At 37.1% G+C, this 21,394-nt stretch overlaps 1 protein-coding gene across 5 annotated transcripts in view; it reads right to left on the bottom strand.

The window, feature by feature from the left end:
• The window catches only part of TCF12 (transcription factor 12), a 377,169-nt gene that overhangs the window by 354,626 nt on the left and 1,149 nt on the right, over window positions 1-21,394 (bottom strand). For 3 of the 5 annotated variants that reach the window (XM_011983160.1, XM_011983161.1, XM_011983163.1), the window contains exons 2-3: window positions 21,118-21,214; window positions 20,060-20,132 (exon numbers count right to left, since the gene is read on the bottom strand). In XM_011983160.1, coding sequence (XP_011838550.1) covers window positions 20,060-20,132; window positions 21,118-21,192 — 148 coding nt within the window. In that variant the 5' untranslated portion in view covers window positions 21,193-21,214. The remainder of the gene's footprint in view (window positions 1-20,059; window positions 20,133-21,117; window positions 21,215-21,394) is intronic. The other 2 variants (XM_011983162.1, XM_011983164.1) reach the window with 1 other exon arrangement.

Raw genomic sequence — 21,394 nt, 5'->3', positions numbered from 1 at the left:
TTTTCCTGACCTCAGGTGATCCTCCCACCTCAGCCTCCTGAATAGCTGGGACTTTAGGTACATGCCACCACACCTGGCTAATTCTTTTAGTTTTTGTAGAGACAGGTTTCACCATGTTACCCAGGCTGGTCTCAAACTCCTGGGCTCAAGTGATGCACCCGCCTCAGCCTCCCAAAGTGCTGGGATTATAGATGTGAGTGACTGCACTGGGCCTAAAATAATAAAAAATAATTTAAAGGCCTGGCACGGTGGCTCACATCTGTAATCCCAGCATTTTGGGAGGCCGAGGTGAGAAGACTGCTTGACGTCAGGAGTGTAAGACCAGCCTGGTCAACATGGTGAGACACTGTCTCTACCCAAAAACAAACAAAAAAAAAGAGTAGCTGGGCATGGTCATGCACACGTGTTATCCTCAGGAGGCCAAGGCAGACGGATCCTTGAGTTCAGGAGTTCAAGGATGCAGTAGGCTATGATCACACCACTGCACCCCAGCCTGGGCAACAGAATCAGACCTCGTCTCCAAAAAAAAAAAAAAGAAGAAGAAGAGGAAGAAACAATCGCTAAACACATCATGTCTAGATGTGCAGTCTAACTTCAAAATATGAAGACAACATAGTTCCTACAATCAACAAAAGCAGCTTTGGCCCCAAATTCTAAAACCAAAGATGACAGAGTATTAAATAAAAGGTTCACCTCTATCACAAGTTGACCAGGAAAATGAACTCTTAATTCCATTAAATAAGACTATCTTTTTCTGCTTTTATGACAGTTTCTTCACATCTACTATAATACTAGATTATATAACCTCTCCTCCCTGGCGCAACTGGACAAAAAAATCAAGGTTGCTTTAGAAAAACTATTGTTTCTAAAGTGTTGGCCAGCTACTGGCTTCCTAGAGTCCTCATAAAACAGAGCTTCCCTACCCAATGAATCCCAGAATCACACAAGCCATTCTCCCCTCAGTCTCACATTACTAAAAACCAAAAGTGCTATATAACCTGTCACAAAAACAAAACAAAACAAAACAAAAAACGCACTATGAAAGTATCACTTCTTTTTGCTTTTCAGAGTTAGAGCTGACTGTGGTTCTACAGAACCAGCTGTTTTCACATACAACCTCCATGGCTTTACTACTTGGCCACCTCTTGCTCATCCCTGAGCAGAGTAAGTAAGAACACAAGTGGAACATTCTCAAAAATGAACACCTCACGTCTCCAGTCAGCTAATCAACATAAGTTTCAGTGCTTCCTTAAAGCCTCACCATGCAGCTTGTGCTAGGAAAGAAAACGCAATTTGGGGAATTTAATATCTTTCCACCAACCTATCACATATCTCCAACCTTAAATCAAATAGTCAGTTACCAAGTGTTTATTAACTTCAAAACATGGTACTGTGCAGAAACACAAGTGTAAAGCACTATCTTTGCTTCCACAGAGTTTATAATCTAATATACATACAGTAAACAACAAAAAAATCCAAATGACAGTATTCTAAAAAATGTCATGGTAAGTAAAACCTCAGAATTTCCCAACAGAAATGCTATGTTCAATATTCATCAAAAGCAGGCATCAGACTTTTTCTAATTATAGGGTTAAAACTCCAGAGGCTGACCAGCTATTATACAATAATTAGTTGCACTCAAAATCTACTGACTATAGCTGCCATACTGACCTTAGCTCTGTCTTCAGTGGTTAAAAAAAGGAATTAGTACTTTCCTCTACCCAAGAGTCCTTAAAATATGTGAATGCTACATCTGTAATGTATACATCTGTATATGGATGTATGCAATGTATACATTTTTACAAAATTATGACCTGAAAAGGCTGGGGAAGATTTCATAAATGAAAGAGAATTCAAATGGCACAAGAATGGCAAAGAGTATTCAGGTTGGGAGTAAAGAATAACTGGAGTAAGAAGTCAAGTGAGGAGAGACCAGTGTAACTGAACCACACAATTCAGACTGAAAAGCAGTGAATATAACACTGGCTAAGGTAAGTCTCGATCAGATTATTGAAGAACATAAATGCTAAGGTGATGTTTTTAATTGTTTTTATAGCCAACAGGGAACAAAGTAGATCCTGAGACAAATCACAGGAAAAAGAGGTTTTAAGTGTATGAAATGGACTATGTTATGGACTGAACGCTTGCACTCTCTCAAAATTCGTGTGTGGAAGCTTTAACCCTGAATGTGATGGAGCCCCAATGGCGATAGGGCCTTTGAAAGTTAGTTTAGTCTAGATGATGTCATGAAGTGGGGCCCTAATGATGGGTTTAGTGCCAGGGAACATCAAAGAAACAAGCAGCAACACTGAAATGGTAATAAAAAAATTACCACCCCCCCCAAAAAAAAAAAAAAAAGGCTCGGATCAGACAGATGCACAGCAGAATTCTAACAGACATTCAAAGAAGAATTTGTACCAATCCTATTCACACTATTCCACAAGACATAAAAACTGGGAATCCTCCCTAAATCATTCTATGACTCCAGTATCACTGTAATACCAAAACCAGGAAAGGACACAACAGAAAAAGCAAACTACAGGCCGGGCACGGTGGCTCCCGCCTGTAATCTCAAAACTTTGGGAGGCCGAGGTGGGTGGATCACGAGGTCAGGAGATCAAGACCATCCTGGCCAACATGGTGAAACCCTGTCTCTATGAAAAATACAAAAATTAGCTGGGCATGGTGACACGTGCCTGTAATCCCAGCTACTTCGGAGGCTGAGACAGGACAATTGCTTGAACCAGGGAATCGGAGGTTGTGGTGAGCCAAGATCGTGCCACTGCACTGCAGCCTGGCAACAGAGCGAGAAAAGAGAAGAAAGAAAGAAAAGAAGGAAAGAAGGAAGTTAGGAAGGAAGGAAGGGAGGGAAGGGAGGAAGGGAGGAAGGGAGGGAGGGAGGGAGGGAGGGAGGAAGGAAGGAAGGAAGGAAGGAAGGAAGGAAGGAAGGAAGGAAGGAAGGAAAGAAGAAAAAAGAAAAAAAGAGCAAACTACAGACCAATACCCCTGATGAAGACAGATGCAAAAATCCTTAACAAAATACTAGCTAACCGAATCCAACAGCATATCAAAAAGATGATCCATCATGATCAAGCGAGTTTCATACCAGGGATACAGGAATGGTTTAACAGACACATAAATGTGATATACCACACAAACAGAACTAAAAACAAAAGTTACATGATCATCTTGATAGATGTAGATGTGGGAAAAGCATCTGACAAAATACAGCATCCTTTTATGATTCAAATCCTCAGCAAAATCGGCCTATAAGGGCCATACCTCAATGTAATAAAAGCCATCTATGACAAACCCACAGCCAATATAATACTGAACAGGGAAAAGTTGAAAGCATTCCCTCCAAGAACTGGAACAAGACAAGGATGCCCACTCTCACCACTTCTATTCAACATAGTCCTAGCCAGAAAACCCGATAAGAGAGAGAAAGAAGGGCACCCAAATCGGTAAAGAAGTCAAACCGTTGCTGTTTGCTGATGACATGATCCTACACTTAGAAAACCCTGAAGACTCCTCCAAAAAGCTCCTAGAAGGTTGCAGTGAGCCAGGATCACGCCACTACACTCCAGCCAGGGAGACAGAGCGAGACTCTCTCTCAAAAAAAAGTTCCTAGAACTGATAAATGAATTCAGCAAAATTAATGTATACAAATTTAACATATACAAAATTAAAGTATACAAATCAGTAGCTCTACTATACGCCAAGAGCAACCAAACTGAGAATCAGATTAAGAACTCAACCCTTTTTAAAATAGCAGCCTAAAAAAACTTAATACTTAGGAATATACCTAACCAAAGAGGTAAAAGACGTCTACAAGGAAAACTACCAAACAGTGCTGAAATAAATCACGGATGACACAAACGGCAGCACATTGCGTGCTCATGGATGGGTAGAATCAATATTGTGAAAATGACCATACTGCCAAAAGCAATCTACAAATTCAATGCAATTCCCATCAAAATATCACCATCATTCTTCACAGAACTAGAAAAAAAAAAAATCCTAAAATTCATATGGAACCAGAAAAGAGCCAGCACAGCTAAAATAAGACTAAGCAAAAAGATCAAATCTGGCATCACATTACCTGACTTCAAACTAGACTGTAAGGCCATAATCACCAAAACAGCATGGTACTAGTATAGAAATAAGCACACAGACCAATGGAACAGAATAGAGAACCTAGAAATAAACCCAAATACTTAAAGCCGATCTTCAACAAAGCAAACAAAAACTAAAGTGGGGAAAGGACACCCTATTCAACAAATGGTGCTGGAATAATTGGCAAACCACACGTAAGAGAACGAAATTGGATCTTCATCTCATATCTTACACAAAAATCAACCAAGATAGATCAAAGACTTAAATCTAAGATCTGAAACTTCAAAAATTACAGAAGATAACATCAGAAAAACCCTTCTAGACACTGGCTCAGGCAAAGACTTCATGACCAAGAACCCAAAAGCAAATGTGACAAAAACAAAGATAAAGAGGTGGGTCTTAATTAAACTAAAGAGCTTCTGCACAGCAAAAGAACAGTTAGCAGAGTAAACAGACAACACACAGAGTGAAAGAACATCTTCACCATCTATACATCCGACAAAGGACTAACATCCAAAATTTACAAGGAACTCACACAAATTAGCAAGAAAAAACAAATAATCCCATCAAAAAGGGGGCTAAGGACATGAATAGACAATTCTCAAAAGAATATATACAAATGGCCAACAAACATGAAAAAATGCTCAACATCACTAATGATCAGGGAAATGCAAATCCAAACCACAATGCAATACCACCTTACTCTCACAAGAATGGCTATAATAAAAAAAATCAAAAAAGAATAGATGTTGGCATGGATGCAGTAAAAAGGGAACACTTCTACATTGCTGGTGGGAATGTAAACTAGTACAGCCACTATGGAAAACAGTGAGGGGATTCCTTAAAGAACTAAAAGTAGAACTACCATTTGATCCAGCAATCCCATTATTGGGTATCTACCCACAGGAAAAGAAGTCATTATATGAAAAAAATACTTGCACACACATGTTTATAGCAAAAAATATGGAACCAGCTCAAATGCTCATCTATCAACTAGTGGGTAAAGAAATTGTGGTATACATATACATGATAAAATACTGTGCAGCCATAAAAAGGAACGAATTAATGGCATTCACAGCAACCTGGATGGAACTGGAGACTATTATCCTAAGAGAATTTAACTCAGGAATGGAAAACCAAACAACATATGTTCTCACTCATAAGCGGGAGCTAAGCTATGAGATACAAAGGTCTAAGAATGATACCTTGGACTTTGGGGATTCAGGGGAAAGGGTGGGAGGGGGGTGAGGGATAAAAGACTACATATTTGGTTCAGTGTATACCGCTTGGGTGATGGGTGCACCAAAATCTCACAAATCACTACTAAAGAACTTACTCATGTAACCAAATACCACCTGTTCCCCAAAAACCTATGGAAACAAATTTTTTTTTTAAAAAAAGAGAGAGACACCACACATGAGACCCTCCCACACACACATACACTGAGGGCACAGTGCGAAGGTATCCCTCTGCAAGCCAGAAAGAGAGCCCTCACCAGAAGGCGACCATGCTGGCACCCTTATCTCCCCTTATCTCAGGCTTTTAGCTTCCAAAACTGTGAGAAAATAAATTTCTGTCATTTAAGCCACCAGATCTATGGTATTTTGTTATGGCAGCCCAAGCAGACTAAGACAGACTGGAAAAAGAGAGCAACTGGCAGCAAGAAGACTGCTCTAAAGAGACTACTGCAATGTCCAGTAGCAAAGCAACAGATTACAGAGCAATCAATTAGCTACAGAGAAAAATAAGCTACCTCATTTGGCCCCAGGATTTTTAGAAGTTATATTCAAGAACCCTCACTACCCATTTCCAAGGTCTTTAGTTTTGCTGTTTCACCTACCAGCTATTCTCATCGTTGCAATTTAAGGTAGATCTTCAAGAAAGCATTAGGAATTATTACAAAGGGAGAAGCTGAGACAGAGGCCCCAGAATTTTCTTGAGTCCAGTCAAGCAACTGTCAAATCACCCCATAACCCTTTTCTCCCAAACCCAGTTAATGTCTTATTCTGAAGAACAATCAGCAAATAGCTCCTATGAATGCCACAAGTACACTGGCCTCCATCAAAGCTACCTCAATGGCCCTACTGGCACTGGGTTCCAAAGGAACCCAATAGTCCCCTTACTTTGATTTGTCAATTCCCTTCTTCAAAGTAATGTGAAAACTTCTAAACAATACAACCGCATCAAGAGATACTTAGAAAGCCATGGAAAATCCCAATATTTCCCAATATAAGGTAAGACAGGTGTTTTATATACCCAGACAAACACTCTAAACGGAAAGGGACAATACTGGATGCTGCAGGAACATCCTCATCACAAAGTCCTAATCACAAAGAACCAGGAAACAGCATCATCAGCAGACAGCTCCAAGTCCTGTCATTCAAGGATATGACTAAGTCTCAGACTTTCTTGCTTCAAGCACAAGTATACAGCAGACAAGAGTTCCTCTTGTGTTTTGTAACCCCATCTCTGCATCCTCTCCTCATCACTCAGGAGTATAAAAGTATATCTGAACTTTTAACTCGTTAACTCTTTAGTGTCACTAAAATTTTGTTGAGATTACTGCTTATCAGTACAAAGTAAAAGCAGACTCTTCCTAAGAACTATTCAGCTGTCACACATTCATACTTAAGCCTGGGGTTAACCTTGTCACTACAGCAGATCCTCAACAAGCATTTTAAAAACTGAGCTGAGAATAAAGGACTCAAGGGCACTAATATGGGGGCTCTATGGTTTGGAATATAATTAACAAAATCCTCAAAAAGAATATGCCTGAGGATTTATTTTACTTTACTGCTTCAATTTCCCCCATTTAACCAAAAAGACTCATCCGAACAATTTTGAGATTCTGATGAATTATATACAAATATTATATATATTTCATTCTGATGAAATATATATTTATATATAAAATATGTAAATTACATATTTAAAATGATAAAGAGTTCCATAGGCTAGTGTTCCTCTCAGTCACCTGATTTAATCTTCAATAACTGACCATCAGACATGTTTAAGTTTTACATGAACATTCCCTTTCTCCATATGTATATGAAAAGCTTGGAATCCCTTTCAAGACTTTCTACGCCACCTAATAAAATAACTAATATCTGTACAGACCACAAACCTCCACATTTTAGAATTTTCATAAAAATTTTTAATCTGCTCATTATCACAACCCCCTAAGGCAGTATTTTTATTGTTCTCATCTTAGACATAAGATAAACAGACTCAGAGAGGTTAAAATATGCTGCCCTAGGATCACATATCTAGTAAATACTAAAGCCAACACCAAACCAAAACTTTGTATCTCCAAACTGCTCCTCTTTCAAATATACCATCACAATGTATCTCTATTCTCCACTACCTTAAACAAACCATTCTACACAGAATAAAAAACAGTGCATTAGTAGATACTCACTCAAATACCTACAAACGCTCTTTAACAACAGCCCAATCTATTTCTAAATAAACATACAAAATAAACTAATCATAACCGTTTCAATATTAGCATTAATACCTTTCATTTAATGAATTAAAAGTTCTGTTCTGTTAAAATATCTTCTGTATGTTTAACAACATTTTTAAACTACTTTTGGAATAAACATTTTCCATCCACTTTAACTTGTTTTTATAACTAAACACTAAATCTTTGAAAAAAGGGAAATAAAAAAATTAAAATTGTCCATACTATGAAGCAACCGTTCTTTTCTCTGACCTCAACTAAATGATAGCTGTGAATATTCCAGTATCTTCCAACTATCAAATTTCATATTCTTCCCAACGCACAAAGTCTAAAGACAGCTTAGCAATAAGACCACACAAAAAAAGAATTACGCTTTTATAAGATATCTTAGGTTGTAGCTATTTATATTCAATGTCTTTAAGTCCTTAATTAACCATTTTATGGAGGCTTTTAATTACACTGTTTTCTCCTTAATAAAAATAAATCAGCCAGGCACAGTGGCTCACGCCTATAATTCCAGCACTTTGGGAGGCAAAGGTGGGCAGATCACCTGAGGACAGGAATTAAAGAACAGCCTGGCCAGCACGGTGAAACCCCATCTCTACTACAAAATACAAACCTAGGTGTGGTGGCAGGTGCCTGTAATCCCAGCTACTCAGAAGGCGGAGGCACAAAAATCGCTTGAACCCGGAAGGCAAAGGTTGCAGTGAAAGCTGAGATCGCACCACTGCACTCCAGCCTGGGCGACACAGCTACATGCTGTCTCCCAAATAATAATAATTAAATAAATAAATCTTGAAGCACTTTTGGAGAATATCAACAGTACCACATTTAAGACTTCTTTTTTTCTTTTTGTCACCTTGGCTTCAGATAAGACTTATTACAACAAATTTCAAAGATTTCTAGAGATACTAAATTCCTCCTCAAGACAAACCATGCTCTTGTAGATTGGTATCAGTGCAGGTGCAACTACAACTGATTAGAGTTTGCTACTTCTGAGGGGCAATAAGAAACCACAGGCAAATGTATTTCACTGTTGATTTCTCTATTTCCTCTGTAAAATTAACAGTTACCAACTTCCTACAAGAGTTATGAAGCAAATAGCATATGAGTAAATATTTATGAAGTACTGTTATCTTCACTGATTTTGCTTTAAAACAACAAGACTCCTCCCCTTCCCCCAATCATTCAGTGGACAAAGTCCTACTGCTATTATAACGTATTCGGCAAGTCTCCGGAGTCAAACTCAATGTGAATAGAGTCTGCTCACTACAGGCACTGTTCTTAAGCTTGAGAAGAGGGATTATACAAATATGAAGGCAAGAGAGACCCTGGCACTATGGCATGTTTTGTGTTCCTGCAGTACAGCATCTCAAACCCCTACAAACTTTAAATGGATTTAATTATTCAACATTGTATCATGGTTCTTAAGACAATAACACTAGCAACAGTACAAGCAACAGGCTTGCAAAGCCAGCAGAAAAGTCAATGGCCTACTGGTCTACCTCTCAAAACAGACTACCGCAAACTAGTTTATTATACACTTCATTACTACTTTCATAGTTTATATTAAACAGTAGTGCGTCTGAGCCAATAATAAGCTCCTGAGGAAAATTTCACACTCAACAGAATCATAACTTGTTTTTAATTAAGATGCCTGTAATGAGTGTATTTCAGGAATAAACATCATGCTACTAATCTATGAAAACTTTTCACCAATAAAAAGGAAAGAATAAAGTTTACCAAAGACTGATTTTGTCTGTTCCCTACAGCAAAGTATCTTGGTTCTACTTTTTCTTCTTGAAGATGACTATTAGGATTTTCTTAACTGTTTGCTCTCAGTCAGAATTCAAAAGAGTATGGTCAGAGTTGAGGCTTCCTGGTAGCAGAGCTCATATAATGCTTCTTATGTATACAAAATGGGGACCAAATGAAAAGAACTCTACTCTCCTGATAGTACCCTGAAAATTTCTCCGCATGCTTTAACTGATCAGAGAAGTATCAGCACACTCGTTGGCCCAAAAGATGAGAAAGCTTCTCTCTCCTCAAAACAGATCTTGATTCCCTAAATCAATGTATTGGACGGACTACTCAAAGCATAAAACTCAGCCTGAAAAGCTTATATTCCAAGAAGAATTTGCTTTATATAAACAAGTCCACCACAATTTTTCTGTTCTGTATTTAAAATAATGAAGTCTTTAGTTTAGACTTCTGAGAACAAAAAGTTCTTACTGTGAGCTGAAAACAATCCCTGGGGTGGGGGGTGAAGGAAGGAGGGAGAGGGGGAGAGATAGACAGATCTCCATAATACCTTTTCTAAAATCCACGGGGCCAGGTGGGTTTTAGAACTGAGTTTTTCAGACTTTAGAAAGGAAACATAGTATATAGGTACATATGTCATATGCTACAAATCAGCTCCTGGCAACCACACAGGAACTAGGAAAATAGAGAATGTCAACGGCCTCCTTTCAGATAACATCAGATTTTGCCATCAAAATACTTCATGCTGAAATTAATTGTGGTTCAGATCTTTTTGGATTTCAAAATTGCAGATAAGGGGCTGTGGATCTCTAACAGGGAAAAGGGGATCTTGACAAATAATAAAATATGCTATCACCTAGAATTAAAAAAAAATTGCTGATGCTTAGATAAAAGATATTTAGGATATTTAGGACCGTCTTGAAATGGCTCTAATTACCTACCTAATTGGAAAGTTATAATCATTTCAAGTTATATGTTCCTATCAAGAGATTCAACATGAAACACTTTTCCCTTTAACTTTATTCCCAACTGGGACTAACACTAAAAAACATTTTCTAAAATCTGAGTATGTCAGTACCAAGCAGATAAGTAAATGGGCCTCTGAACCACATGACAAAGTTGGCTAGATATAGTGGGGTTTCCAAATAGGAAAAAAAGATTCTTACCCTTGGCACAAGGGCCCATATAAGCTCAGATTCTCTAAACTGACCTGTGGCCAAACCACACTTCTGTTCAAAGTGAGCCTAGCATTTTTTCTTCTCCAAAGGTACAAACAAACCGCTTACTTATCCCCAACTACCTCAGAACAACAACATACCTCTGGGACCAAGAAGCTGGATAACGGTAATTCCCTTCCAGCAGGGAGACCTGCCATGCCTAACCAACATTCACAACTCTGGCCGACAGCAGCAGCGCATTCGCTCACTGACTGGAGCAGCCATGATTATATTAAGTCCAACCTGTGTTCATGTATCAGCTACCAATGAAGTGATGAAAAAGTAATTATGAGTCTATCTTGCTCATTTTTAAAGCCTGACAATAGCTCACAGGCAAAACTACCAGAAGCAAACAAATTGACAACCTTTGAGGGAGGCTGCCTCCACAAAGACTTCCATTTGGCAACTAGAATGATCTTCCATAGATTACCACAAATGTAGAGAAACCCCCTCAGTTCAAATTCAGGCACCTTCCTAATACCACAGAGCTGACAAAATGACATCTTGGGCCAAATCTTCCCAATTTTAATAATCAAAATATAGTAAGTTATGGTAGTAGTGTTTTTTTTAAGAAAAAAAAAGGTAGTATTTTCTGTCCTGTACCTTATCTCTAATTGTTTTATTACATTATGTTGAAGGTTTCATCCCTGAGTCACCACCCAATGCAATAAAAATTAGTAACCAATCTCTAATCCGTTTTCTTTTCTGTGTGATCTTTAAATGTGATCTTTAAGTCCCCAAGCAGCTTACAGTAGCTTAGATGACTCACCATAGTCTTTATGAGAGCACATTTTTAACCTGGAACACATAAGAGCACATTTTAAACATGCAACAAAAAAACCCAAGGTTTTTTTTTAAAAATTACATTTTCTTTCCAAGTCAAGGGTATCTTTAAAAACTACAGGATGATCTGGCTGGAAACAGAAAAAAGTTTCAAGTAACAGTCATGTTATTAACAAAACTATCTGTGCTTCAGTTTATGAAAATAACAGTTTTCTTTCTACCAAAACCATGTTTCCCCCTGATGTAATGATCCCTTTTTACAGGCTTCTATAGGAGCAAGAAAAGGTGCATGAAAAAATACAGCTAAAGATATGCTCTAGAGTTGGGCTTCTCATTAAGGATTGGCCAGCATTCCATTCCACCTTGACCCTTACCCTCAAAGATACAAACCAAAACGAGAGGAAGGTAATGCCATAAGCTGAAAATGATGCAACTTTAGAAATTCAGTTTTACTCAGTGATTAATGAAAACATATTTAAATTACTGCAAATAGTTGTGGTAGCAAGTAGAAAATAAAATGTACATGAATTTTTAAGATACAATTTCTTCCACTTACTTGCGACATGCTGCTTCAGGCTACCAAGGGAGTTTATGTTCCTTCTTCTCTGCCATTAAGAAAAAAAGTGAAGACGCTCTACCCTAGAGACTCTTAACATTCTCTCTAACCTGTTCCCAGGCGTTCTATCCTTTCAAGTCAGGTAATTTTTATTTTACTTAATTATTTAGACTATGCCTTACTCCAGAAAGAATTTCAAGTACCTGGAGAAATAATATGGACAAAATACTACATTTAAGTGGTGGCGATACCTAAGCATGGAAAAGGAGTTTCAAAAGGTGTACACATTCTGTTCATTATTCTGCACTCTACAAAGTAGAGTCTACAAAATAATAACATTAAGAAGAAATCAACTAAAAAAGAAAAGTTAAGGTTCTTAGGTACTTCATGACTTTTCAAAACTACTTATATGCCTGATAACTTCTCAGACTTCATATACACAATTTTATGGCACTAAAAGCAACTTTGATTTGTTGCTCTTGTAGGGATATTTCCTCACTTCCAACCCCACAGACAAAACATTTCATTTTATCCAAAGTAAAATGAGATAATGCCCATAAATTGCTTATCACAATGCCTAGCATATAATAGGAATTCAATAAACACTAGCTATAATACTGGCTATATAATGATTTCTAATAGAATCATTAGTATTACCAAGAATACTAATTAGAAGGTACCACAAATAATAGCAGCTACCATTTCTGAAGCAGCTTTGTAGGAGGAAATATATAGATAACCTTATTTAATCTTCACAAGGATTCCGTAGGTGGACATTATTACCCACTTTTCACAAATGAAAAAAGTATAGCTCTGATTACTTAAATGTCTTGCCTAAGGCCATCCTACTAGTAAGTTGCAAGTCATCGACTCCAATCCAGTTATCTGGCTCCTGAGCCCAATTCTTTCCACTACACTATACTGCCTCTCTCACAAAAAGTCAGGAATTCAAGGGCTCTCTCACTGACAAGACTCCAATTAGATTCCACTCCACTTCAATAAGCACAGGTCAAAGAATGACAGGAATTCCCTCCAGTCACCACACAACACATTTGTATACAAGCACAAATGTGCTCCAAATGTCATAATGCATTCCATTCACATACTAATAAAATTTTGTATTGTTACATTAAATAATCAACCAAAGGCACTAACTTTATGCATGTAACTCCACCATTAACATCAATCCCTGGTCTGATAAATTATCTTCCTCTGTGTTCATTTCCCTAAGGGAATTCATTAGCTTTAATTATTAACCTGTAGGCACAAAAAACAAAATTTGCATCTCCTAACCAAAAGAAATCAAAATGTGGGCAAAAACATACACACAAAAAGGTGGTCAGTACTACATTATTTATCACATCAAAAAGCAAATTAACAAAAATCCCTAAATGTCAAGTAGTAAGAAAATGGATTTGTTAAGATATGCTATCTTCATTCCACTTAAGAGCATGTAACTATTTTAAGCCAAGTTAATAACAGGAGAAAATGTTAATGGTAGAAAATTAAGTGAAACAAAAAATAGGACATAAATGAACTAACATTAAGTTACCAACTTTGTAAACAGAACTATAAGAAAAAAAAGACAAAAAGGAAATAAACAATTTTCTCTGGATAGTGAAATAAAGGTAATTTTTCCCCTTTTGCTTTTTCTGTTCTCCAATTTCCTTTCCAATTATGACTATGTAATAACTTTATATGCAGAAAAAAGATGGTCTTCTTTTTAACCAACATCTTTACTGAGCATACTTCCCTCATAAATCTTCAAATTAGCCAGAAGAGTCCCCGGTCATGTGAAATATAAAATGCAAAAAACAATTCAGCATCTTTATTACCTCCAGCATTGCTATCCTCCAATTATGTCAGAACTGCAATCTTGAGTCATTTCTCTTACCTACAGAAAGCCAATCCTTCAAATTCTATCAATCCTTTACTTCTGATATTTTTCCTTTCTATTCCCTACACTAACACCAAATACAATCCCTCACCAGCTCATCCTAGATTGGCATAAAGGCCTCCAAAGTACATAAATGCCTTCCTTATTTTAGTGTCTCACCACTAACAATTTACTCCACCACAGCTAACTATGTGCTAGGCACTATTCTTGGAACTTTACATGTATTAACTCATTGAACACTCCTAACAACCTGATAAGGATAACTACTATTATTAGTCCTGTTTTACAGATTAAGAAACAAAAGCAGAGAAGTAACATACCCAAGATCACCCAGATATTCACTGGTAATTTCTGGATCTGAACACCTGTAGTCCAGCTCCAGATAATATGTAAATATGAGCTCCCCCAGGAATTAAGGAGTGGTGACAAATAAAAACCAGCTTCTCTCTCTCTGAACTGTACAGGCCCTTGGATCAAGCTAAATTCTTATTTCCAGGTCTCTCCTCATGCTATTCCTCAACTGGAAGACCAGTTCTTCTCTTCCCTAATTCATTGTCCATATCTCCATCACAACTTAACTCTAAACTCAGTATTTTTGAGTTTTCCTTAAGCCAGTTCCCTGACTCTTCAGCACAGCCTCTTTCTTATGGACTCAATGTGAACTACAATAATGTGTGTTTGCTGACATATTCTATGTTAAGAGAAGTATTTTACTTCCCATCTAATAATAAATGTCTCCACCTTTTTTTTTTTGAGACAGTCTCCCTCCGTGCACCCAAGAGGGAGTGCCGTGGCGCAATCTCGGCTCACTGGAACCTCTGCCTCCTGGGTTCAAGCGGTTCTCCTGCCTCAGCCTCCCCAGTAGCTAGGACTACAGGCACGTGCCACAACACCTGGCTAATTTTTTGTATTTTTGGTAGAGACAGGGTTTTGCTACGTTGGCCAGGCTGGTCTCCAACTCCTGGCCTCAAGTGATCTGCCTGCCTCAGCCTCCCAAAATGCTGTGATTACAGGCGTGAGCCACCACGCCCGGGGAAATGTCTCCACTTTTTCTGAGCAATGACCTTCTCCATTGCCCATCTTCCCAAAAACTGCTAGAAGAATGCATAGGTAGATACTAAATAGTTAATTGATAAAAATGAGATACTTATGGCACAACTATTTAACAAAGGAAACTGTCATTCATTAGTCTTTTGAACTAATACATTTAAATATTTGTCTTCTCATTATCTTCCCTAAACGCAAACACTTTAGATTTGCAATTTCAACATTCCCATCCATAAACATACTTTCAAGTGATACCCAAAAGCAGTCTTATTAAATGATCTTTTAAAAAGGCATTCCGGCCGGGCGCAGTGGCTCAAGCCTGTAATCCCAGCACTTTGGGAGGCCGAGACGGGCGGATCACGAGGTCAGGAGATCGAGACCATCCTGGCTAACACCGTGAAACCCCGTCTCTACTAAAAAATACAAAAAAAAACCCAGCCGGGCGAGGCGGCGGACGCCTGTAGTCCCAGCTACTCGGGAGGCTGAGGCAGGAGAATGGCGCAAACCCGGGAGGCAGAGTTTGCAGTGAGCTGAGATCCGGCCACTGCACTCCAGCCCGGGGGACAGAGCAAGACTCCATTTCAAAAAAAAAAAAAAAAAGGCATTCCACACATTGTCCAGAAATACCACTTTTTTTCTTTTTCAGGAGAGTCTTTCTAATAGTGTTACTTTTACTTTCTTTCAGTGAGATTACCCAAGTCTTTGACAACACTAGGCAGGCAATGACATTCCAGGAAAGATTACCAATTGTTTAAGAGCAGAAAAGACTATATGGCTTTAGTAAGACAGTATTATTTATTGCCCAAATAAGTGTAAAATTTGAAAGTTGTTTACAGTCAAGGCTGGATATCTTCATCTTTATCTTCCCATTTCAAAAGGCTTGTTTAAAAACTCAAAGATATAGCAAAGGATATCTTGAAGACAGAAACTTGAATTTGTGTTTAAATGGCTAATGAAAACAAAAATATTAATCGTAGGTATGCCTCACTATATACAATGAACAAGTCCCTAAAATGTTGTGATCTAATCAAATTGTTTTTCAAATCCATGACAAGCAATGAGTACGGCTGGTGGGGAAGGGAGAACACCATTTTTTTTTGTTTGTTTGTGTTTTTGGAGACAAGAGTCTCACTCTGTTGCCAAGACTAGAGTACAGTGGCGCCATCTCAGGTCACTGCAACCTCTGCCTCCCGGGTTCAAGCAATTCTCCCACCCCAGCCTCCTGAGTAGCAGGTGCCCAACACCACGCCCAGCAAGTTTTTGTATTATTAGTAGAAACAGGGTTTCACCATGTTGGCCAGGCTGGTCTCAAACTCCTGACCTCAGGTGATCCACCCACCTCGGCCTCCAAAGTGCTGGGATTAAAGACATGAGTCACCGCACCCGACCTTGTTTTTCAATTGTTCAGGAATTGTTCTGAAAAGTATACAATACTCATGGTTGTAATCTTGTCTCTAATTTTTATGTTTTCCAAGTTTGAATTTTCATATACAGGTTTTCTCTAAAACACTCCCTTGCTACCTTTTACCTTAAATGAGCCACTTAATACCAGACCATATTTGTCCTAAAATATATTTTTCCTCACACACCTGCTAACTCTGTGGTTACTCTCATTAATCACTACAGCTTACCTGAAGCAAATGTCTAACATGGCTCAATATTAACAAGTATGTATTACTACAAATTATAGCTATTATAAATTTCAACACTAATATGTACATCATATGAACCACACCCTACTCTTAACCTTAAAATACCTTAAGTGAAAGGTCAGACCTGGTTTCCTCTCTCAAATCACCACTTCTATTTCTATTATAGTTCAGTAAAAACCCACAGTGGTACAATTTTGGTTTTCTCTTGATTTTGTTCTTGATATGTTCAAGTAATGCTATGGCAACTTGAAAAGCTTACACCTCGTTTAACAGGGTAAGAAGGCATTTAGTAATCTTGCCATTTTTTAAAATTACTTGAAAAGTGGATGCAGTTATAAAAGGCCAATACCAAGAATCCCTGGGGTGACAGAACAGTTTCTGTATCTTGACTGTATCACTATCAATAACCTAGTTGTGATACTGTACTAATTTTGCAAGGTGCTATTATTGCAGGAAACTGGGTAAAAGGCATATAGAATCTCTGTATAGTTTCTTACAACTACATATGAATCTATAACTACCAAAAATTAAAAATACTGAAGAGTAATTTAATGAGAATTCATTTTTCTGGCCCTATGTCAGTATTTTCAAAAAGCCTATAAGTACATCTAAAAATTTCCCCCCCGACCAAAAAAGATCAGTAACTGAAAAATGAAAATCTGTATTCCTTTTTAAAAATTAAGAGCCAGTAAATACTTCCTACAATTATCTCTGAAAATTTTGGGCAAAAAGAAACCTATACTGTTACAAAAGTCTGAATTCAATAAGAAAAAGTAAAGCTTTACTTAATACTCAAAATGACATTCCAGATAGAAATATCAGAGAGATGCTCAATATCTACAGATGGCTTACAAAATGACAACATCCCTTACTATTCGGATTCCAAAACAAAGGAAATTTTCAGATATCATAACAAACACTTAAATCTACTAAAAACTAAACCCAAAATCACAATTTAGACATACACACTCAAACCCTAAAGTTGAGGACATGGATTTAAACATCTGAACCATTTCCATGTTGTCAATCCTTTTAACAAACTTTCTACACACTGCCCTTTCTTTCTAAACACTGCCCTAATCAGAGTACCCCACTTTTCACTCCTACAGAAAGAAAAGCTTCTTTCAAGGTCACTTTAGGAACACTTCACACAGCCCATCATACCAAGTGAACAAATTCACTCTCACCATAATGCAAAGAAAATTTTAACACCTTGATGAAGGAATAACATAACAGATCCTCAAGACAAATTAGTAGTAAACACACCTTTATCTTTTCCATAGTGACTTCTGACACACAAATAACTCAGCTATCATGAGTTATTTGTTTTGCTTCAGGAATAAGATTAAAGATAACATCACATACTATAGTATATATATATATTCTTCCAGTTAAAAAAGTTTCTGAAGGTATTATATATTGTTTCTCAAAAACAGCCCACTGTGAAATTGAGTCTTCCTCAAAAAGGACAAATAAGGAAATTACAATACCCAACTATAAACTCTAGTTTTCATAAGTCAAACAGCATGAGGTTTTTATAAATATTACTCCAAAGACAAAACAGAAAACAAACAAAAAACTCTAATCTTTACTACGGCAGCTCTTCAAAAGGAAAGTCAGATCTTTAGCTCCTTAATAGCTGCAAATACATAGGCATTAGGGTGTATTACATAATATCCTTTGAAATCAGGGCAGAAGATTATTCAAATGTCAATAAGGTATACAAATATAAATTATATAACTAAAATAATGTTACTATACCAATTTCTTTTAGACATTCCCTTTAAGAAATGGCCATAGAAAAATTATATCTACCAGTACATCTTGATTTGAAAAACAATCACATGCCATTTTCTCTTCCCCAAATTCAAATTCATTCACTAATTTATTAAAAGTCACAGCTTATGACAACTTTTTGTTGCATTTAAAACAAAACACACAGATAAATATTGCTAAGTTCACTGCATACAGGTGTATAAGTTCAAACCTTTCAATGGATAACAAATCTAACTTTTAAAACTAAAAGTTCCTACTCCAAATAATCAAATACGGCGATCATTTGTAATGTAGAAAAATAATTTTTTCTTTGTGTAACGCAACATACTAAAAGTAGTCCAAAAATTGCTCCAATGTCATGCTTGTAATCCATATCCCAGTTCATATATATATACTCTTAAATTTCACAGACTACATAAATCCTACTTAAGTTTAAAAAGTGAAATAAATATAATTGCCTTTATTCTAAAAATAGAATGCACTTCTAATAGCAAGTTCCTGGAGTTCATGTTATTGTATCAGTGAGTGTCCAGTTATATATATTTACCACAATTTAAGCTGGAACAGTAGGCAACAGTAATATCATGACTTATTTTTAAAAAATACTAAGCATCATCTACTATGTATTCGTCAAAGTAAATCTGAAGGTTCCTGAGAATGAATTATTAGTTGCAAAAAATGAGATGTATCAATACCAGTAAAGAAATACAGCCATCTTCTACAACTTTAAAATTATTAAATTTTCTCCCCCCACCACAAAAAAGTAACAACTTTCAAATGATTACCAGTAAAAGGAAGGAGATGAGAGAAGAGTTGGGACTTGGCTATCGTTTCATGATGTCCTTTTGATCAAGAATAATATTAGTCTTTAACCTACTTAAAATTCAAAAAAACACCTTCATTTCACTCACTTAAGATCATTAAGGACATACTATACTTTTCCCACAAGCTGTAATTTCATAATTAAAAATGAATTTTAGTAAATTAAATTAGTATACAATTTTTAAAAACAAACTTTTTAGAATGTAAAGTGGTATGAAGTGTTTAGGTGGTTATGAAATTAACCTTATTTTCTGATGTTTTATTCTCACAGTATTTTAAGAAATCAACTATTATTTTACCAGGGGAAATAAAAAGCACCCATCAAAGAGGAATTACTGAGTTTCAGCCCAGAGATCTGACAGTTGGTTTTCTTAAGATGATGCTGTCATAGCTTCAGTTATTTTTTTCATCTCTGAGCACAAAGAAATAAATTTAAATTAAATAAAAAGTTACAGCTTTTGTACACTGGAATGAACCTTGCTTCTAAAATATTTCAAAATTATGAGTTTTTAAAAGTTAAAAAAATGAAAAAATGCACACTTAAGAAAAATGGGATAAATGTTTTAAAATGGAGCACAGTAGTCATAAATGTACTGAAAGTAAACTTAAAGAGCACTAGTGTGTAGATCTACTTTAACTTACTCTAAACGTTATCAGAATGTAATCTGGATATAGGACAGAATTCAGTCATCTAATAGGTATTTACAAATAAACCTAAGTTTCTATTCATTTTGAAAAGTTAACCCACTAACATTTTAAATAATTGTCAACGAAACTACTGATTTCCTACAGATTTCTGAGGGAACTGTCATCTTTTAAAATTAATAAATCTTACTAATTATCACTTGACTCAACTCCACCTTTTATATATATATATTCAATAATATTTAAATGTCATGCTTTCTCTTTTTCTACTAAAATGTATCACACCACCAAAATATGAGTCTTCAGTTTAAGACATCATCTTACCTGATCCACTGAATTGACTGCTTCCCAGTGTAGTTGGTCTAGTTTTCCCACTATTAACAGGTGGGGAAAACATCTGCAAAATAACCCAAATATATGTTAGTCCTGAAATTCTTCTAGATTCCTTGCAAACAAAAGTTCACCAAAAGTCATTTATCAGTCATTATACTTCGGAGGAAAGTTAAAATAAAATTGGAGATACATTCAGATCCAGAGAGGCAAATACACTGAGTGATACTATTTCCTAATTAATTGGAAATAATGGCTACATTTTGTTCTGAAGACCCGATCATTTACATGGAAGACTCCAAGATTATTAAGTTTACACAGTATATTATTATCCATGATCTTTACTGTGGAAGTAAGTGAATCTCATTACGTTTACATTACATCTTAATATACACATACAGTCAGAATTATGGCCAATTAAATTACTACATACAGTAAGGATTATAACTGAATTGTATAAAGCAGGTATAGGTGCTGCCTCCTAACAGCAGTTAATAAAGGAATTAGACCCATTAAAAATAAAAGCAGTGGGCCCTTCGGTTTCAGTTGATGTTTTTAAGTCATTTCCCATGTTAAGAACATAATACACACACACGTGTGTGTGTGTATAAAAGTACTCTGCTCAGAAGGCTAGAAATTCTAGCTCTGGACTACTTTTCTTGTCGCTGACATCTTTCAGGTACCATAAACTACATCTGATATTGGAAAGGAAAATGGTGAGGAGTGTTGAAGAAAAAAACAATTCTTCATATAAAGTCCAAGATTCATCAGGGTGGGAGGGTGACTCAACCAAAGGTCATAATTACATTGTTCTCCTTTTAACTGGTTAAATCAAATGACCCCTCTGGCATTAAAGTTTTAAATGTGCAAGTCTAGACATTACATCAAAGTTCAGGTGTCCAACTTGGGGGAGCTGGACTCCGGCCCTGAGAACTACTGCTCAAGCAGATGGAGTTCACGCTGCCTAGTCCCCACGTTGCTTCCCTCCACCTTTTTTTTTTTTTTTTTAAATCCTCAGCAGAACCCCAAGATGTCGTGGAAAGCTCTCATACCGCACTGAAGTCCAGCAGGTCGCTCAGCTCCTTGTCGGTCCCTATAGCGGCCATGCGCTGTTGCTGGGGATTCATCTTCGGCCACTTCTAGCAGGTCCTAGGGCAGAGGAAACGGGCTCAACGAGAGACCACCGAGGCCCAAAGTGTGTGAGGGGACACAGAGCCGTACTGGGGAAGATTACGGAAGAGCGCTGGGGGCGCCGGGATGACTTCCAGGACCCCGACTCGCTCCCACCGCCGAGCGAGGAGGGGGCGGGAGGGCTCAGTGCCCGCGCCG

The sequence above is a fragment of the Mandrillus leucophaeus genome, unplaced genomic scaffold (genome assembly GCF_000951045.1).
Source record: "Mandrillus leucophaeus isolate KB7577 unplaced genomic scaffold, Mleu.le_1.0 Scaffold247, whole genome shotgun sequence".
NCBI classification, from domain to species: domain Eukaryota; kingdom Metazoa; phylum Chordata; class Mammalia; order Primates; family Cercopithecidae; genus Mandrillus; species Mandrillus leucophaeus.
The sequence above is the reverse complement of the archived record's forward strand: the minus strand, read 5'-3'. Positions and strand labels throughout refer to the sequence as shown.